This window comes from Fimicolochytrium jonesii, assembly GCF_025526975.1.
Source record: "Fimicolochytrium jonesii strain JEL569 chromosome Unknown EV422scaffold_4, whole genome shotgun sequence".
NCBI classification, from domain to species: domain Eukaryota; kingdom Fungi; phylum Chytridiomycota; class Chytridiomycetes; order Spizellomycetales; family Powellomycetaceae; genus Fimicolochytrium; species Fimicolochytrium jonesii.
In genome coordinates this window covers 1,406,776-1,424,247 of record NW_026515671.1, presented here as the reverse complement: position 1 = coordinate 1,424,247, position 17,472 = coordinate 1,406,776, and the positions used below count along the sequence as shown (strand labels likewise).

Sequence of the window (17,472 nt, the reverse complement as noted above, 5' to 3'; positions counted from 1 at the left end):
GGTTGCTCGCCGCCGAGCCCTCACTCTGGCTACGCAGCCTGCCGAGCATGAACGAAAACCACCCTGATGCAGGGAATATCGGCAACCCATCGAGATGCATCCCCGAATCGTCAGAGAGTGACACACCCAGTAGAGTTCACCCGCGAGAGGAACCAAACACTTCGGTATCACCATACCACCAATACCCCTTCCCTCCCCCACCAATCAAGTTACCCCCCAGTGGTTTTGTGTAGACACGCCGGCTTGGCGCAAAGGAAAATGAACATGAAGAGCACCCCGATCGCTCTTCTTTCTCAGAGTTCTCTTGTGTAATGGGTTGTTTTGTTACCCTTCTGTGCTCTCTCATCATCCGTTAGTCTCGCCCTGTACATTTTCTTCGAGACCCCTTCCTGATTTTATGTAAATATATGTTTTGCATCCGGTTCTGTCTTTCTGTACCGGGCGTTGTGGTTCTGTTTCAAATATAAACATCTGTCGACCAGACCCTTCTCCTTGCAATCAAACATTGTGCCTGGTAGCGATTCTGGATGGAGCTGTCCTCACAAGGGCTGATGGTCACATCGAGTGGATACTGGAAGTTGTGTGCAATGCACCAGGTTGGAGCTATCGATATCTGGATCACAATAGAATGTTCTATGGATCTAGGGAATCGAACAGCTTCATATCCTCAAGAGCGCTCGAATAACTACTAAGCTTTTACAGCCGGTATACCCCTAGGAAGGCGTCTTACATCAAATCCCGGCACCTTATGAGCGTGAGAGATGGACGTACGTACGATGCTGTACGGAAACACAGTACGGTTGTCCAGCACCTTCTTCTCATCCCATCTACAAAGTCCTGCACATCCCGTAGGTCGTACATCTCGCATTCTCGGCTCATTTAACCTCTCATGTCAAAGTCCCCAAATATCCGTCCATCTGACTTGGCCCCTCTACCATATTGCATTGGCGGAGCTGGATTCGAAAGCGTCCAGATATACGTTCGCACTTTCACTGTAAGGTGTAGGTGGAGACGAGATGAATGTGAAGCTGCCGTTACTGAGTGTTTAGGTTGGGCGGGCGGCAGATGCCTCAGGTTTCCTGCCTTTGATGTACTGTGGAAGGCAGAGATGTTGACGTCAAAGAGTCGGACCGCCGAAACACCTGGATTTGAGGGGACGCTACCGAAACGCATCTGATCGTGCGAGGGAAATGAGCGACGTTCGAGGTGTAAGCACATCATGAATTATCCGTCGCATATCCGACATCCGCTTGGGCCATCGACCTGTTTGCAGAATGTGTGCAATATGGTAGAGGGGCCAAGGCGGATGGACGGATATTTGGGGACTTCGACATGAGAGGTTAAATGAGGTTCCGTTCGGCAATTTGGAGCTTTGCTGGACTGTGGTACTGGGGACGTTCGAGGATCGATTGGGTCGGAGGGATTGGTTGCACGATGTAAACTACATGCTTTTCGGATGCGAAGACAGGCGAAGATATGATACGTTAGTGAGGGGACCATGATGAACACAAGAAACGACGTCGGAAAGCACTTATCCTCAAGCACTTTATTGTGTGCAAGAGCGCGCAACCTCCCGGCGACGATGGATGTCTGGAGCCAACAGAGGCTTACGTCTGGGACCGTAAGGATCGCGGCTTTCTGATAGGAAAAGAAATGTGAGAAAGCGAGCCAGGACCGACTTTCGAGCTCAAGTCACTTAGCCACACAAACGCAGGGAACCTCGTCCCCAACATTCCCCGTTCATGCGCGTACGAGAGGCAATTCAACGGTTCTCGGAAGTGCGAGAGGACAACGATCGCAAAGGCGCTGGCTTTCGAAGACACCAATCGAAACGACAGTCAGACACAACAGATCACAAAAAGGGGCAAAACGACGAACGAGTAGATACACACAACAAACCGCATCATCATCTCCGTGCTATCAGATCCGAGCCCCACACGCGGAAACATTCGCAGCTCGGGTTTTACCCCGAGCCTCACATCAAACTTGACGGAGCGAATATTTTGTAAAGGTGCGTGCGAGAGGGCGAAACGAAAGCGATAGAATGGTTGTCCCAAGGGGCGGACGCGGAGAAAGAGCCGGATGATGGTGTTTTGTTGCGTAACGTCGTTCGTTCGTTCGGATGAATCTGTAAAAGAATCTTTGTTGAAAAACAATGATGACAAATGGTATTAGCGACTGATTCCAAGAATCAACCGTATAGGGTATCTAACTACCAGACGCCACGCTGATCCCTCCCAACCCATCATTCCCAAAAATGCTGATCAACAGCTCGATCCAAAAGAATACCCGCTCGGAGCAACATCTCTCAAGGCAGCAAATCGAGGTCCGCCAGAATGTTCGGTGGCGGGGTACACCCAATGAAAGATCGATCGAGGGAAGTCCCACCCATCTCGAAGAATTTCTTCCGATCGGCCTCGTAGATCTCCGTCGGATATATCCAATCGGCCAAAGGTGGAGTCATGTTATCCTCCTCGTCCTCATCCTCATCCCCTGCGCGCTCCGATTGTTGACCCACGTTCCACCCCAGATCAGCAAAAGCTTCATCGAGGATGTCGTCGACTTCTGCATCAGTAAGGGTAGGCGGAGAGCTATGTGCGGAAAGTTTGGAGGTGCCTTTCAGGTGACTATCGGTGGCACCTTCGCCATCGACTTGCGTAGTAGGCGAACACGACAGATTTTCGGGGGCGGGAGGCCGATAGAAGTCGCCTTTGCGCCGCCAGTTCTTGGGGCGACCGTAGACCGAGATGTTTTTCCAGTGACGGTGTCGCCGATCCGTTCGACCGGTTTGATCGAAAGATTTTCGCTTGTTCGTGGCTGGCCGCGGTCGAGCCTTTTGAATACTTCCTCCCTTCAAAGGGGCGGCTTGACCGACGGGCATGGAGGAGTCAAAGTAAGAAGGTGCGCGGAAAGGAGCGGGGTTCTGTGGGGGGGCGCGCGGAGTCGTGGCATAATTTGAGGCACCGCGGTAGAAAAACGGGGGAAGCGATGGTAATTTTGGCAGTGAGTGGCGAAAGGAAGGGGCGGTGGACGCCTTCGAGGCGAACGATCGACGTGAACGAAGACCGTCGCTTTGCTGTTTGGGCTGAAAGCGTCCTTTGTTTGACGAATTGCGGAAAGTCTTGGTAGGTCCGGCTCGCCTAGGTGCTTTGAGGATGTCTGTTTGGAGCAGGGGCTTATAAAGTAGCGGAGTTGGGGTGGCCATGTCTCCTAGCGATATGTTGTTGTTGAATATTGAAAGAGGTTGTCTGTGTCGAAGGGATGAAGACATCGTCTGCCAATAGCATAGATGGCTCCGAAATTGAAGAGTTGGCACTCCGTAAAGATTTGCCTACACTCCCGAAATTGACGAGTAGGACGGAACTGAGTACTTTCAAGTATTATCGACCGACAGAGTGGAGGTTTGCCGAAGTTGATAGGTCCGTGGGAAAAATGCCGAGAATCCGTGCGAGGCGCAGAAACCAGAAGAGAAACGACACTTTGGTCCTCGCGGAAACAGGTAAGGGCGGTGCGGATGGAGGCGCTGATTGCTTCTCAGAGTACTTCAACGAGCGAGAAGGTGTATATGTTCTTCAGAATGTCGATTTCAGTTGTTCGTGGGAACGTGATTTTCGCTTGTGGTGGCTGTGGTGGACTTGCTCGCTCCTTTTATACCCACCGCTCTCGCGCGTTTTTGCTTTGTCGTTGGGCGGTCATGCGCTTGAGTCATCGGACATTTATTTGCTTACGTACACACAAATCTCCGCCCCACAAAAAGTGCCGTCTTGACGCTAAACCAAACTTCCTTTCTTCTCCACACTCGATTTCTCGATTTAATTCCAGCGCGAAGTTCATGTGGTCCAGTCAATGCCCGTCACTCCATCGAGTCAATTGATGATACGTTTCAAAACGATTCGTGGACACTGCACGTTGATGTGCCTTCTGGTTGGTTGTCATGACCTGTCTCTCAGATCTCGCAGATTATAGTATTTTCTTTCCCTGTATGCTCAGGAACTACTTGAACGTCAGATTCTCACGATGTTCCGGCATATGTGCTTCATTCGATGACCGCACTCTTTGAGTACTTTCAATACGTTATCTATCAAACCACGGTAGAGGTGAGAGTGTTTGCAAGATCAGCTGGCCGTTGGAGTAGGGCTTATTCGATTCGGAATCTTGATGCCAAAGTCATGTATGTCTCGCAGTCAAATCGGACGCCCTTCGAAGTCGAGGGCCTCGAATTACGCGAGCCAGTGATAGCGTTTAGCGGGGAAGCACAGCGCTCTTTGGCTGATCCCCTGCAAGAGGTTATCTTAAAATGTATCGCCATTTCTAGGTGACTACGCTGCGAAATCGGATTGCTTTCAATGACGCCTGTAAGTTGGTCATGGTGGGCGGCCGTGGAGCCGGACAGTCAACTCTTGCCGAAACGGTCGTTGAAACCATTTATCCTGGGAAGTTCGTGAAAATCACAATCCCGCCTGCCAGCATCGACGCCGTCGTATCCGTCTTCCAGCCGCAATCTCGGCAACTCGATAGGACGATAAACATCCGCCAGGCAGCTGAACTACATTTCGCCTTGATCCAAGTCGTCAAATACGGCTGCTATGTTTATATCGACGAGATATAGCGATGCACAGGAGAACGACGCATCATAGCGCATGAGATTCAGACTATGGGGAAGACCTCACTAAACGGTTTCCGAGGAAAGGATCCGCTGGTGGAATTATTCTCGCAAGCTCTTACGCTCCTCAATACTTGGAGGCAGGACATCCTCCTGCCTCCAAAGATTGGGGAGATGGCAAGTTTTATGTCTCGCGACCATTTGGACGCAACGGCGGTGATTTCGCCACGTGGACCCCGCAAAATGGGAGTTATGCATGCTAGCCCAATTACAGTGGGGTATCTAGATATATGGGACATACTGAAAATCTCCAGTCATTTCGGTTTGAGGACCCTCGTGCCATGATTCGACTCGAAGCTCTTTTCGGTGGTGTAGCCAAATACTACCGTCAGCTTGTTCAGCGGAATTTACTGAACGAAGATATCTTGAATCTGGAATTGGTGCGTTAGTCGTTTTGCTGCTCAACCCCCTTATCTTTTTTTTTCCGATCATAGTCATGTATACAGCTTGGGGCAGAGAGGCAGTTACGGACCACCAAGTCATAGACCTGGAGTGGTTGCGGGAAACCTGGCAAATACGGTGTCTGCGACTACCCCAGGCCGATGAATCAGTGTCCTCCTCTCCACTTTTGGGGGCTTGTTATCTCTCCCATCAATGCTTCAGTTCAGGGTGCATTTAGGTGTTGCAAATACTGCTGTGGTTTCGCTGGATAGTAGATCTAGACCAAGGGACAAGAATCAGTCCGGCACACCAGTTCACAACTCTTTTGCCGTGGTCTGATTGGCGAGGTCGTGGACTCGACGTGGGAGTTGCTTCTGTCGAAGAGACGGAATAAAGCACCACGCGTTCAGGACACGTTATTGTGCGTTTACGTGATCAAGCAGTGCGTAATGAGGTGGCAGTGTGGCAGGAACGCCCATTCTGTGGCGGGCGAGCAGCGGCCGCAAAGGCAATATAGAAAGGTTTGGACGCTGCATGTGCCGCAATGCTTGTGACATGGTTTTGAGCGCCCAGGCCAAGCCGTTGAGTAGCCTGGTTGTGCTGTACATACTGTATATAGAGGGTGCCAGGGAGCTGTATATAAGAGCTATAACACACGCACATCAGTTCCGTGTGACCATCCCATCTGTGAAGCATCTCGGCCATCGGACGCTTCGAGAACTGCAGCCTGCACATATAGTTTGACGATTCCGCCGAAAGGAAAGGAGGAATGAAGGGCTCGAACTCCGACTCGAAATCCGGCGCCCCATCATGGGACAACGCTCAACCTGCTCACAGCAGCAGCGAGAGTTCCCGCTCGTACGCGGCACCTCCAGGTCTCCTCCCCGGCGTGAAAGCCAAGAAGTCGGGCTCATCCTCGTCCTTCAGCATGGCCTCCCTTGCCCCCTCTCTCACGAAACTGGGCGTGCCTAAATGCTTGGTCGACACTCTCCCACCTCCCCGAGATCCTCTCCACCCACCCCCGCCCTCCTTCTCGCGGCCCGCTCCAATCCACCTCCTGAACTCGCCGTACGCCGCAGGCCGCGTGGTCCCCGGGACTCCGCCGAGATTCCCGCCCTTCCAGGTGGTTTCCCTCACCCACCAGCTCCGCGACGGCTTCCCGACCGCATTACCTGCCCAATTGACCGGCTACGACGTCTACCCCCGCGACGACTGGGCCCGCTTCCTGGAGGATCTGGCGCTGTGCGGCAAGATGGGAGGCAGCCAGCGCGCGACAAATTTCCTTGAGAAGAATCTGGTGCTTCCTGGGATGAAGGCTTTGCGCACTAGTGCGGATGAGCAGGCCGCTGCGCATATGAAGACGGTGGTTGATGCGTGGAATACCAACTTCTTTGGGCCGCGTGGGTTGCGAATCACTGTTTTGAACGAGCCTGGTCAGCAATCCACCAGGGGTATAGAGGCAGGTCAGCCCGGCGAGGATGTGAAGAGGACTCCCACGAGTGACTACTTGGTCCGTTCTTCTCGGCGACGCTCCGTATCCTCGGTCTCATCATTATCGTCCTTGTCCTCCTTATCCTCGGACTCTGACGACAAGCGTAGCGGTAAGAAGAGCGGAGAAGCCTACGGAATCCGTGAAGCCAAACGGGCTCAACGCCAAGCCAATTTAGAGCGGAAGCGCGCCGAACGATGTGCAAAGCAGCAAGTTAGAATCGCAAAAAAAGCCACGATGCAACAAGAGCGAATTGCGGAGAAGATGGCTCGTCAGGCCGAGAGGGAAGCTGCCAAACGTCAGCGCTCCCTATCGGCTCTTTTCCAGGTGCCGGGGACTCCCGCTTATGGCGACAGGCTTGTTTGTCTGCAGGTTGCTTGCGTCGAGGCGCCTGGTGTGCAGGGTACTGCCCCTGCGGCTGATGGTCAGAAGGGGCCGTACTACCCTCAGGCTTCGGAAGCGTACAATCCGACTGGTCAGATGCCTTACGCCCCGCACGCTTTCGGTGGACCTGATCGGAAGATGCCTTACTACCCGCAATCATCTAGTGGGCAGGGTCAATACGCTGCTCAGAATATGCCTTATTACCCGCAGCCGTCTGGTGGGCATGAGCAGATGATTTCCTATGCCTCGCCGACGTTCGGTGGGCATGGTCAACAGATCCCACCCCAGCCTCAGGCTGTTCATAGCTACAGCCAGTACGTGAACCAAGGCCCTTCGGCGGCTGGACCGTCCTACACGTACGCCAACGGGCGGTACAATCAGCAGATTCAGCTTCCTCAGACCGAAAAGCCGCTACCGCCTTTGAATCATGGGGAAAGCTCCTCGCACAAGGGCGACGCATACCAGGCCACAACCTATCAAGAAGGCGGCAGCAGCAGTTCAAGCCATGTACCACCCGTTGGACAGTTTCCGGGACCCGCAACGCAGGTCTATAATATGCATCAGGGTGCATCTTATCAGCAGCCGGGGGCTCAAGAACATGTAGACGAGGTAGAAGATGCGCCGCCTCCTTACACGCTCTAAGCGAAGGAAGGCCCGGCTCCTTCACCGAATGGTGAGGGAAAGTAAAATGGACATATGTATGTAGTTTGCACATAGGGGAGATGTTGTGATGTTTACGAATGTTCGTAGTTCGGCGTAAAGTACAGTAGTTTGACGGGTTGAATGGGGAATTCATCAAGTTCCCTTACCCGGGGCTGGAGGTCGACCAGAAGAAGAATTGGACATGACTCGAGAGTCGAGAGCAAGCCCTGTGCATGTAACCCTCGTGGGAATGCCAGCCCGTCAAATCTGTCGGTTCCCCAAAACGTTTCTTGGCACGCCAAATATGCCGAGTAAGTCCGTCCATCCGTGTCTCCGTCCATCCATTCACACATGAACCCCACCGTTCCCCCATATCACATGCAACAGGGCCCGAGTTGTGCAAGGGATAGATGTAGCTTCGCTCGCCCCGTCCGATCCTAGCGCTGATGATGTATGGGAGGATGGAGGGCGGAGTTGAATCCAGGATATGCGTTGTGTTTGACACGAGGGGATGACCAGCGGGTGAAAGGAACAACTCAACGCGCAAGCGCCTCCCAAAATCGGTCCACGCGAGAGATGATGTGATGATCTTACTGTATGGGAAGCGGCAGCGAGACAGGAAGAACAAACTCCGCTCAACCTCCACACATGAGCATATCCATACCCCGAAGAGCCCCGCTGGGGCAATTGCAATGCCAAGGGTCGTTCCCACACCTTGTCACGGCTGGATATATAAAGGCGTCGAGCAAAGGAAGGGTATACCCCAGTCCTCTTTCTCACGAGCCAGTTTTGTCTATTGGTGGCCTGCAGCGAAAAAAGCCTGGTTGTACCTACAAAAAGCTTCGAACCAACCGCAAGTCTTCTGTGGTGACAAGAGCTCTTGACGCTCAGACGGCATACTAATACCCGCGGAGAAGGTTCGGAGCCACAAACCTTACGTCGAACGGGTGGGAGAAGTACAAAACTCACCTTTGTCCTCGCTGGTGCCAGTTCACTGCATTCCGCATTTTGGCCCGACCCTTGGCATTTCTCGCACCGCGGTGACATTCTCTTCGTATACCCTTTAAACGAAACGCCAACTATACTCGAATACCAATATGGGTGCTGCGCCGCGATTCGGCACCGTGAAGAGGGAAGAGAAAAGGAGGACAGAGCCGGCAGCGGCGGAAGCTGAGGTTCATTCGGAAGGGCGGTCTGTCGTGTACAGGCTGTGGCAGGTGCTTATTCTGATTATACGAGCGGTAACGCCGTTGGCGTATCTGTACTTTGGAACGGTTCTTTATGTGAGTGCAAGCGATATTGTTTGGACGTTTCGAGACCTCAACGCTAAATATTCTACTATCTTGCAGTACCGATGGTCCCAACCAGTACTTTTCTATGAAACCGTCGCAAGCACTTTGGCGAGGAAGATTACGTTCTCTGTACTGTCAGCATGGATGCTGGGAGAAGCGCTGTGGTTCCCCTGGTACATTGGAACGGTCGAGCGGCTCCAGCTTCGCAAACCGTCCTATCACGCAACGCACGATTACACCTCCCGGGAAGACCTCGTCGTCAAATGCATGCATGCCCTCCAGTTGGCATCTACCGGTCGCAACACCACAGATCACCAGGCGCGGATAGACTATTTGCGGAAAGTGATTGAGGGGTGGTTCCTTGGCGCCGACTTCTTCTCCATCAAGAGGGAGAACTTTCAGAGTTGGGTCGCGTGGGCGTTCTTGGACGAGGATTTGGCGTTGTTGGACAAGGAGAACAGGCATCAGGTGGATAAGCTCACCAAGATCATTGAGCGAGCTTGCGAGCATTCCTTCCCGCCCGGGAACAATCCCGACTTGAAATGCATTCGGCTCACTCTGGACGCCGTGCAGGCGACCCACCGTCCTCTCATCTACTACATAGTGTGCAAATCCGTCAACGCCCTCTCGCACTTACTCCTGCGAGGTATCGGATTCCGCCTACGTGAACTGCAACGCAAGCATGTGCCTGGAAGCGGAAAGCTGACGTACCTTTACCGCCCGGCCAAAGAGCCTATGCCCGAAGGTGCTCTCCCTATCGTGTTCATCCACGGGATCGGAATCGGGTTCGCTGCATACGTCCCGTTCCTGCTCTGCCTGCCCCGCAATGTCCCCGTCTACCTCCTCGAATGGCCGCACGTCTCCATGCAACTGACGGAGGAAGTGCCTACCATCGAAGAAACTATGGCATTCTTGGTCGCGATGTTGGATACGGATCAGCAGGAGAAAGCTACTTTCGTCGCTCACAGTCTTGGCACGATCGCGGTCGCGTGGATGCTTCGGTCGGAATCGCACCGCCAACGCGTAGGCTCCGTCGTCCTCCTCGACCCCGTCACCTTTGTCCTCTGCGACCCTACCATCGCCTACAACTTCCTCCACCGCCCGCCGTCCAACTCCCTGGAGCTGATCATGCAATACTTCGTCTCCCGCGAGATGTACATCGCCAACTCGCTCAGTAGACACTTCCACTGGAGCAAAAACATCCTGTTCTATGACAACCTCCCCCACCCACAAGATGGTTTGAAACACGTCGTCTCCCTTTCCGGCGTCGACGCCATCGTCCCCTCCCCACGAGTCAAACTCTACCTCGACACCTGCGCCGAAATGGACGGGTACAGAAACCCCGTAGATGTCATCTACCACGACGAGCAGAACCACGGCGAAATGCTGTTCCGCCTCCCCTTCCTCCGTCTGATCATGGAACGGATACGTGAAGCGTGCGGGTCTATCCCGTCCCAGCCGCCTATGTCCGTATCAGGCGAATTTCAGAGCCCACCACAATCCTTTGTGAACACCCCCAAATCCGTAAAATCGTCGCCACCGCATAACATGAAGCTCCGCTCGCACGCACGACGACCGGCGGCTTCTCCCTCGCCTGTGGCATCCGTAGACGCCGCCGCTCCTGTTGTCGTCACATCCACCGCCACATCACGCGGCCGGTCCAACTCAAAGGCGCCTCGGCTGTCTGTCATTGCATGACCACTAGAATCAGGGGGTGTTTGAACCATCCCCTCTCCATTTACAATTCGTGCTCAATACTTGCCTTTTTTTGGCCGGGATACATATGTGGTCAACCGCAAATTATTATAGATTTCAATATTACCTTACCTTGCCGCTGGCTTCATATCTCCCTGACTCGTAGCATATGCACACTTACGTACATATAATTCAATGCAATCTCTCACTGTATGGTCTGCTGTCCGCTGCGTCAAAGATATTCTGCTCTACCTTGGTGGAAATCGTACATAGAAATCGGAAGTGCGATCGGGCGGCACTCATGGCTAAATGAAGCAAGCCTAGGCCAAGTTTTGGAGCTCAGGCCCGGTTTGTATCTGGCAAACAAGTGAAAAAATTCGATTAGAGGAATCCGGCCTAGAAGTGGAGGAAGTATTCCAGAGAAGGAGCTTTCTTTGTAAGCGCATTCCAAACACGGTCAAGCATAACCTAGCAGAAAAAGGAAGGATAAGCCGGAAAATGCCCCGGACACAATCGACAGCGCGACTCGAACGCCGCCACGTCAGTCCAAACAGGCTGTCAATCCGTGGTTTGGGTTTTGGATGTGCCCCATTCGTGGCTTTTCACTTGAGTCCATCGTGTTGCAGCTATTCCAGTACCAGCTGGATATCGTCGTTTGGTGGCCTTTACTTGGCCCGCATCCACTGAAGCATTTGGGCGGCTTTTCGTATCTCGCCATGGACAGGTTTGGGATCGAGAATATTGTGCAGATCGTTAGTGAGGTTATACCCAAGGCGAGACGCTTCTCGGTTTTGTCCGAATATGGTAAGGGGTTCCAGAAGTTTGATTTCTTGAAGGCGGGGGCTGTTTTGAGGCGGATGCCGTGGGAAAGTTGTTGTTTGCTAAGATTAGTATTTATACATTTTCATTCAGAACTGCTGGACCTTTGGAGAGAGTTGATGGGATTTGTAGAGTCGGCGCTCGCTGGCAAGGGTCATCGGCAACAGGTAACAGAGCGGATGTCCCATGACTTCGTATGCCTATCAACAGCTCACATTTCGAGTCCCCTTCAGTCGTTAATACTACCAGGCTACGGCGCATTCCACGTCCGCAAAGCTCAGAACAAAGGTCCCGCCGGCGGACATCGGTACATTCCATACTTCATCCCATCACGCGGGTGGGCGAAAGTCCGGGGGTACCAGGTGACTCAGCCGCCATCGACCCTAGATGGTAGATATCGCATCACAGCCCTGTGCATCAGGAACGCTGACTAACATGGACTCTCACCTCAGGCGCACCACCCCCCGACCCATTCAACTTCTCAGCCTGCGCGCTGCACAGCGGCGTCCCGCGCGAAACGCTGGAAGTGGGGATCAAAGATATCACCCATGGAGTGATTCGGGTGATTAAGAGGGGGGCGACGGTGGTGTTGCCGTTTTACGGGATTGGGAGGCTGGTGTTTAAGGAGGGGAATCTTCGTTTCAGGTAAAGGAGGGAGAGCGGTTTGCATGTAGATGTGGAAGGGGATCTGACTTCTGGGGATGTTTTTAGCTTTTCGGCGGACTTTTTGACCAAGCTGAATGGGAGCGATCAGACGAGGGAGGGAAAGCCCGCGTTGGGGCAGGGAGTAAGGTGAGAGATGTTGTCAGCCTTTTGAAGCTGGGAATGAGCGCAGAAGCTGATATCGTCTCTTCACAGCACATCTGCCGCCGACACCCAACAGCCCGCACAATCAACAGATGCCAAAGATCAATCAGCATCCGCAGAATCCGAAACAACATCAGCACAAAAAGCCGACCCCAAGTCGGATCCATCTTCCGACAAGGACATCCTCGTGCCTAAACCGCCCAGCGACCCCGCCTCCGCCGTCCAAAGTCGACCAGCATCAGCCAGTTCCCGCGCACCATCGAACCCCGAAGACTTGCATGTCATATCGCGGGGGTACCTCAAAAAAACCGAATCGCCGCCCATTCCGCCTGTTCCGACAGCTCCGCCTGCTCCGCCTTCTCCTGCGCCGGAAGAGAAGGCGGTAGGGTCCAGACTGTTGGCGGTTGGGAAGCTGGATAAACAGGGGTTGTTGGAGTTTTCGGTCAAGTCAGGTTAGATCACATTTGCAATGAAAGATTCGCAAGGATTCCGAGCGCGAACTGACCCCGATTCTACACGACAGTGGGAACACACTCACACACGCACTCCGGCGACCGCCAATGGAGCGACGCCAGCTGTCCCGTATGTCGCTCCAACAAAATCCCTCCGCTGGAACTGCGGCACAGTAAAGCGAGGAGGGAGAAGGAGCAGGATCGGCTGCTGTTGCAGTTGTCGTTGGATTTGGATCAGGACTTTCTGTGTAGAGCTAAGGTTGGGTCGGGATGAGTTGAAGATGTTTCCGTGTGCGATGCTGACGGGGCGATTTTTTCGGTGATTGTAGGAGTTGGAATGGGCGAAGAAGGCGCGGGCGATGAGCGATGCACAGTTCAATAGGAACACGGCGGCTGAGATGGTATGCTTGGGAGATGCTTACTCGTGCTCGCGAGTGATCTAGCTGACTATTTTGGTTCATCGTCAGGCTGCACAGCAAAAACAGGCGGCAAGGGTGCTGCCCGTCAATAACATCTTTGAGAACCGGGATCCAGGCGCTGAGCCGCCAGAATCGGCACATCGGATCGCAACCATATTGCGGGAACAGGTACTCTGATATACATGTCTTTTCAGATGAGCATTGAAGGAAAACCTCTGACGGGCTTCTCTTGATGTAGATGGTCTCGAAGCAAATTCAGAAAGCCCATGACCGACTCCATCAGCAATATCAGAACGAGGTCTTGAACCAGAAGTTGATTGAAGAGTTGAGTTTGCACCAACGCTATCCCCAATTCTTCTGCGGCACAACGCCGAATCTCTCATCAGATTCCGCTAACCAAACGCAAACCTCTCGTATTGTCATAGCATCCGCAAATCCGAAATCGAAGCCCACCTCGACAAGCTCCGCAAACGCGCCCACCAACAAGAAGCCCTCGCCGACCAGATCCGGCACAAACAACAACGAGCTGCCGCCGGCCGGGCAAGCGGCGGGTCCGGCGAGGCGCCCGTAGCCGACGTGGACAGCAACCCGCTGCCAAATCCGATGGCGCGAAGCGAGAGCTTGATGATCTTGTATCAGAAGCAGAAGGCGAAACAGCTGTATCAGGAGCAGTTGGCGTTGGTTAGGCAGAAGCAGGAGCATGAGAGGAGGCTGGCGGATGGGGAGAGGCAGTTGGCGTTAAGGAAGTTGGAGGCTTCGAAGGACGAGTAAGATCGCAGGCGTGGCCAGTGATCTCCTCATTCCACATTTAACGACCATATCTGTGCAGGTTATCACAAGACGTCGGCAACACGAAACGTCAAAAGTTCGAAATGCGCCGCTCGCTCGAGCATTTCTGGGACCAGCAGATTGCTCTGAAACGGAAACTCCAAGCACAGGCTGCCGCGCAAGGGGTATGCTAGATGAGAAGAAGACGACAGATGGACCGATAATTCGTAGACAGCATTAGCATATTTCAGTAGTATGGCAGCGTTAGAGCCTGCGTTGCTTTATTTACGGACGGGAGTATAATGATGATTTCGACAGAAGCTATTCTCCGTATGTGTCGCAGCGGTGTGGTTGATCGTCCGATCTTCGAGCTCGCATGTGTTACGCTCCACCTCATCTTTACCCTGAACATCTACACTGAGGATCGCTACGGAAACTCGTGTATTTCTTCGTATGTACAGTATTTACACATCCGAAGATCTCGGCCCATGCGCACCGACTTCAGCCGCTTATCTTCGTTTCTTAGTCGCGGCATCAGCCGGCTGATCCCATTTGGACCTCTTCTTGCCAGGAGCGGGTGCTAAAAATTCACAATTCGCTTCAGACAGGTCTCGTGTCGACATACAATGCCAATCTGCCAAACGCGCATGCATACCTGCTTGTGATGCCGTTGGTAGCGGCTTGTTTGCTGTCGCTGGAGTGGATCTATTTACATTTGAGACAAACTGGATAGCGCGTTGCTGGGCTTTTGCCACCGCTGCAGCCAGCTGTGGATTCGCGTTGGGGCCTGCTATGGAGGATGCGGCGAATTGTTGTTGTTGCTGTTGAAGCGTGTCTTGTGCTTGCGCTGATGAGAAGCGTAGAAATCCGGATAAGTATTGACGGTAGCGTTGAGACAGCTTTTGGAAACGACGCACACCAATCTGATCAAAGAATGCCTCCTTCGGGAAGCTATGTGGGTCGAATATATCCTTCGGATAGTTGGAGCCCAGCTCATCGAGATCCAGGTACTCGATCAGTTTGCTCATGATCGAAGGATTGCGGAATGCATGCGTCTGCTCTAGTCGGTCGTTGAAATGCGTGCCAGACGCCTTTATTGCCAACCATTTCTCGATCTTCGCCTGCACAGTCGATGGAGAAGACTATCAGACAATGCCCATTCGGCGGTCGAAAGAAGATACGCCAGGTTCGCAAGCATACCTGGGTTATGGGATTCGGCTCCCCGTCCGGCTCTGACGGAATATCCATCTCGTCATCGTCAACAAACCCAGCCGGCCTCAGTAACGCCCGCAACGTTTCCGATCTCGTCGTTTCATCCCCCGTCTGAGCCTCGTGCACTTTCCTCTCTTTATACGTGCCCTGCAGATAAACCCTGCTATGGGGTCCTCTACCGGACCCCGAAGCACCTTCGAACTCATTCGTCGGCGAAGAGCGAGACGAGGCTGTGCTCCGATTCAGATGTTGTTGGTTCGGGTTTCCTGGTATCGATCCGGGGGTGCTTTCACCTGACACGCCTACAGGCGGCGGCCGCCTAATGATACCATCTCCGGATCTACCGTTTCGTACTTCCGATGTAACTGCACTTTCAGGAGTGTCGAGTTAGTTTTCCGCATAGTATGAGTTGCTTTCGAGCTTTCGTTCTCCGACTTCTTGGAAGGGGAATTTGCGCGCAATTAGAAAGGGCTTGAAAACGCAAGTTATACCAAACACAGGTTCAGAACTCACCTGTAACAACGAGGTGCCTACCTTCCTTTTTCGGCTGTCGTGGAGAGAAAGACAGTCAATTTCCAACTAGAGCTGAACACTCGGTCGCCAAAAACGCACCTCCGAAGCTTGTGCTGGACGGTTGCTTTCCCGCCCGTTATCCGGCTCAGACGTGTCGCTGTCACTGTCGCCATATGCTAGGCCCAATAAGTTGCTCATTGTTTGGTTAGTCCTTCGCAGGAGATGCCGAGGAACTTGGCGAAGTCTGCAGGAAGCCCCGCACTTGGACTCAGACTTGGACTACTTGGAAGACAGAACGCGCGCGTCTCAGCCCTTGCAACCGACTTGCGACCCTTCTCTCAGGTTCATCTGCAAGTCAGATCTGGTGGCTTTGCACCATCTCGTTGGGACGGTGTCTCACCTTGCGGGCTTCTTCGTCTGCTCTTAGTCGGCTGTCGGTTGGTCCTTGTGCATCTCGCCGAAGCTTTGGAAGGCAACACTTCGGGGTCTGGACTGTTGGCAATCTTACAAGATGTGGTGCAGGGTGTCTGTCACTTTCGGTAGCCGGAGCAGTACGGTCCCACTGCAACAAGAACGCAGCGGTCCCGGTTCCATTGTTCGTTTTGCGATTTCTGGCTACTCTGCTCATATTGCCAGGGCTCGCCAACCGCCTGGGTTTCTACGAAGAGCGTAAACTACATATACAAAACGACACAGAATCCAGTTGGACTAGGGCGGTGGGCGTTAGCAATGACTCGGGATTTGGCCTTGAACGGGGATGTTAGCTTCGATCAAACAGCTCTGGAAGCCCTTAAAATCTGACGAGGCGGGAGTATTCAACACACAACAGCGACTTGAACAAGCAAAGGACGTGGGGACCATCAAAACACCGCAGTAAATCCGGGATGATTGGAGTGCGCCAGGGCAAATTCTGTTACTACAATTGGAGCCCCGCTTGCCGACTGGAGATGAATGATGAACGTGTTGATCTTGGCGGAATGATCAAAAGGAGCTGGTATGGAAAGAGGAGCGTCGGGGATCGCAGGTGATGGCTTCTCATGGGTGGCGTGACGATGATGCGGGCCCCACCTGCATGCATGAGGGGAGACATGGATGGTTATGTGAAGGACTTTCACCGACGATGTGATGTTCTTCGTGACATATCCAGCATCATATACATGTACAGATATACCCTCATAGGTCCGTCTCTATAGTTGACGTGGGGCAAAATAAACCCAGCAACGTGCCTCTTTCAGCCTGTTGGCTTCCATTACAGGGGAGTAGCTTTTGCCGTATGTGCTACCCCTGTTTAAAGGTGCGAAAAATGGGGTGCCTTCGGCCATGTTTGGGGGGGAGCCTCAACTCGCAGGAGCCCCAAAATGCCGAGGAGGCCAGGAAAATCGTGGGGCCTGTCGAATTGTCAATACAGCCCTGACGAATACATAACGAAGGAAAAATGGTAATTAACGGACGTGCCGCTGGTAAACAGACAAAGAGCGGTTTGAGGGTGTTTTGAGGATCAGCAAGCCGTTCGTTCCGCTTCCGCCAGTCGTCCCCGCTCGCTACTACAAACATTGTGACTCGCTCTGCTCGGAGCAAGAATGAACCAGCCAGCCATCGGAACGAAGGCCAAGGCAACTCGTTTCCCACGCTTCGCACAAATACGAACAGAACACCTGCACTTCCACTCCCCCCAACTGTAAGATACTCGGGAAGGCATACACCGTCCAGGGGCAATCGAGCATCTGTCTACTAGACGACGACCATATCGCCACGCTCGTCGGAAGAAAGGACGATTATCGGAACGGAACTGTTGAGCATCGACTTACGTTCAACGTGCGTCACTGACGCCTACTCCAACTTACACACTTGCAGTAAAATCGACTTTCGGGACGTCCAGACTTCCCTCGATCCGGGGAATACGAATAGTAACTCTACTCATTCTCGGTATTGCAAC

At 53.1% G+C, this 17,472-nt stretch overlaps 7 protein-coding genes across 7 annotated transcripts; 5 read left to right on the top strand and 2 right to left on the bottom strand.

Moving 5' to 3' along the window:
- Window positions 1-2,158: 2,158 nt before the first annotated feature.
- On the bottom strand, window positions 2,159-3,392 carry EV422DRAFT_321329 (uncharacterized protein). Its single transcript, XM_053066284.1, has one exon. It carries the CDS (start codon window positions 3,269-3,271, stop codon window positions 2,309-2,311), a length of 963 nt encoding a protein of 320 aa, XP_052928348.1. The 5' UTR covers window positions 3,272-3,392; the 3' UTR covers window positions 2,159-2,308.
- Window positions 3,393-3,811: 419 nt separating this feature from the next.
- On the top strand, window positions 3,812-5,375 carry EV422DRAFT_576831 (uncharacterized protein). Its single transcript, XM_053073240.1, has 5 exons — window positions 3,812-4,286; window positions 4,316-4,588; window positions 4,610-4,819; window positions 4,918-5,043; window positions 5,120-5,375. The coding sequence occupies exons 1-5, from the start codon at window positions 4,044-4,046 to the stop codon at window positions 5,207-5,209; spliced, it is 942 nt and encodes a 313-aa protein (XP_052928347.1). The 5' UTR covers window positions 3,812-4,043; the 3' UTR covers window positions 5,210-5,375.
- A 211-nt stretch (window positions 5,376-5,586) lies between these two features.
- On the top strand, window positions 5,587-7,605 carry EV422DRAFT_321321 (uncharacterized protein). The gene is made up of 2 exons (XM_053066283.1): window positions 5,587-6,645; window positions 6,712-7,605. Exons 1-2 carry the CDS (start codon window positions 5,814-5,816, stop codon window positions 7,557-7,559), a joined length of 1,680 nt encoding a protein of 559 aa, XP_052928346.1. The 5' UTR covers window positions 5,587-5,813; the 3' UTR covers window positions 7,560-7,605.
- Window positions 7,606-9,118: 1,513 nt separating this feature from the next.
- Window positions 9,119-10,549, top strand: EV422DRAFT_493257 (uncharacterized protein; the record flags this gene model as incomplete). The annotated part of the gene is made up of 1 exon (XM_053067660.1): window positions 9,119-10,549. One exon carries the CDS (start codon window positions 9,119-9,121, stop codon window positions 10,547-10,549), a length of 1,431 nt encoding a protein of 476 aa, XP_052928345.1.
- A 533-nt stretch (window positions 10,550-11,082) lies between these two features.
- Window positions 11,083-14,052, top strand: EV422DRAFT_520172 (uncharacterized protein). Its single transcript, XM_053069659.1, has 12 exons — window positions 11,083-11,350; window positions 11,459-11,532; window positions 11,599-11,755; window positions 11,818-12,010; window positions 12,077-12,157; window positions 12,224-12,624; window positions 12,696-12,883; window positions 12,954-13,025; window positions 13,092-13,211; window positions 13,282-13,367; window positions 13,469-13,810; window positions 13,873-14,052. The coding sequence occupies exons 1-12, from the start codon at window positions 11,128-11,130 to the stop codon at window positions 14,003-14,005; spliced, it is 2,070 nt and encodes a 689-aa protein (XP_052928344.1). The 5' UTR covers window positions 11,083-11,127; the 3' UTR covers window positions 14,006-14,052.
- A 268-nt stretch (window positions 14,053-14,320) lies between these two features.
- Window positions 14,321-15,734, bottom strand: EV422DRAFT_565147 (HCNGP-like protein-domain-containing protein; the record flags this gene model as incomplete). Its single annotated transcript, XM_053072273.1, has 6 exons — window positions 14,321-14,391; window positions 14,467-14,658; window positions 14,731-14,932; window positions 15,012-15,388; window positions 15,558-15,570; window positions 15,636-15,734. The coding sequence occupies 6 exons, from the start codon at window positions 15,732-15,734 to the stop codon at window positions 14,321-14,323; spliced, it is 954 nt and encodes a 317-aa protein (XP_052928343.1).
- On the top strand, window positions 15,553-16,376 carry EV422DRAFT_321314 (uncharacterized protein). The gene is made up of 2 exons (XM_053066282.1): window positions 15,553-15,969; window positions 16,059-16,376. The coding sequence occupies exons 1-2, from the start codon at window positions 15,759-15,761 to the stop codon at window positions 16,298-16,300; spliced, it is 453 nt and encodes a 150-aa protein (XP_052928342.1). The 5' UTR covers window positions 15,553-15,758; the 3' UTR covers window positions 16,301-16,376.
- Window positions 16,377-17,472: the final 1,096 nt, after the last annotated feature.

Excerpts from the sequence above, each read along its gene's own strand:
- EV422DRAFT_321329 (XM_053066284.1), bottom strand. The coding sequence starts at position 3,271 with ATGTCTTCATCCCTTCGACACAGACAACCTCTTTCAATATTCAACAAC.
- EV422DRAFT_576831 (XM_053073240.1), top strand. The coding sequence starts at position 4,044 with ATGACCGCACTCTTTGAGTACTTTCAATACGTTATCTATCAAACCACG. Across the intron at positions 4,287-4,315 it reads TGGCTGATCCCCTGCAAGAG|GTGACTACGCTGCGAAATCG; the intron begins GTTATCTTAAAA and ends CGCCATTTCTAG. Across the intron at positions 5,044-5,119 it reads ATATCTTGAATCTGGAATTG|AGAGGCAGTTACGGACCACC; the intron begins GTGCGTTAGTCG and ends AGCTTGGGGCAG.
- EV422DRAFT_321321 (XM_053066283.1), top strand. The coding sequence starts at position 5,814 with ATGAAGGGCTCGAACTCCGACTCGAAATCCGGCGCCCCATCATGGGAC. Across the intron at positions 6,646-6,711 it reads CTCTGACGACAAGCGTAGCG|AGCGGAAGCGCGCCGAACGA; the intron begins GTAAGAAGAGCG and ends AAGCCAATTTAG.
- EV422DRAFT_520172 (XM_053069659.1), top strand. The coding sequence starts at position 11,128 with ATGTGCCCCATTCGTGGCTTTTCACTTGAGTCCATCGTGTTGCAGCTA. Across the intron at positions 11,533-11,598 it reads GCAAGGGTCATCGGCAACAG|TCGTTAATACTACCAGGCTA; the intron begins GTAACAGAGCGG and ends AGTCCCCTTCAG. Across the intron at positions 13,811-13,872 it reads TTGGAGGCTTCGAAGGACGA|GTTATCACAAGACGTCGGCA; the intron begins GTAAGATCGCAG and ends ATATCTGTGCAG.
- EV422DRAFT_321314 (XM_053066282.1), top strand. The coding sequence starts at position 15,759 with ATGCCGAGGAACTTGGCGAAGTCTGCAGGAAGCCCCGCACTTGGACTC. Across the intron at positions 15,970-16,058 it reads TCGTCTGCTCTTAGTCGGCT|GGTGTCTGTCACTTTCGGTA; the intron begins GTCGGTTGGTCC and ends GATGTGGTGCAG.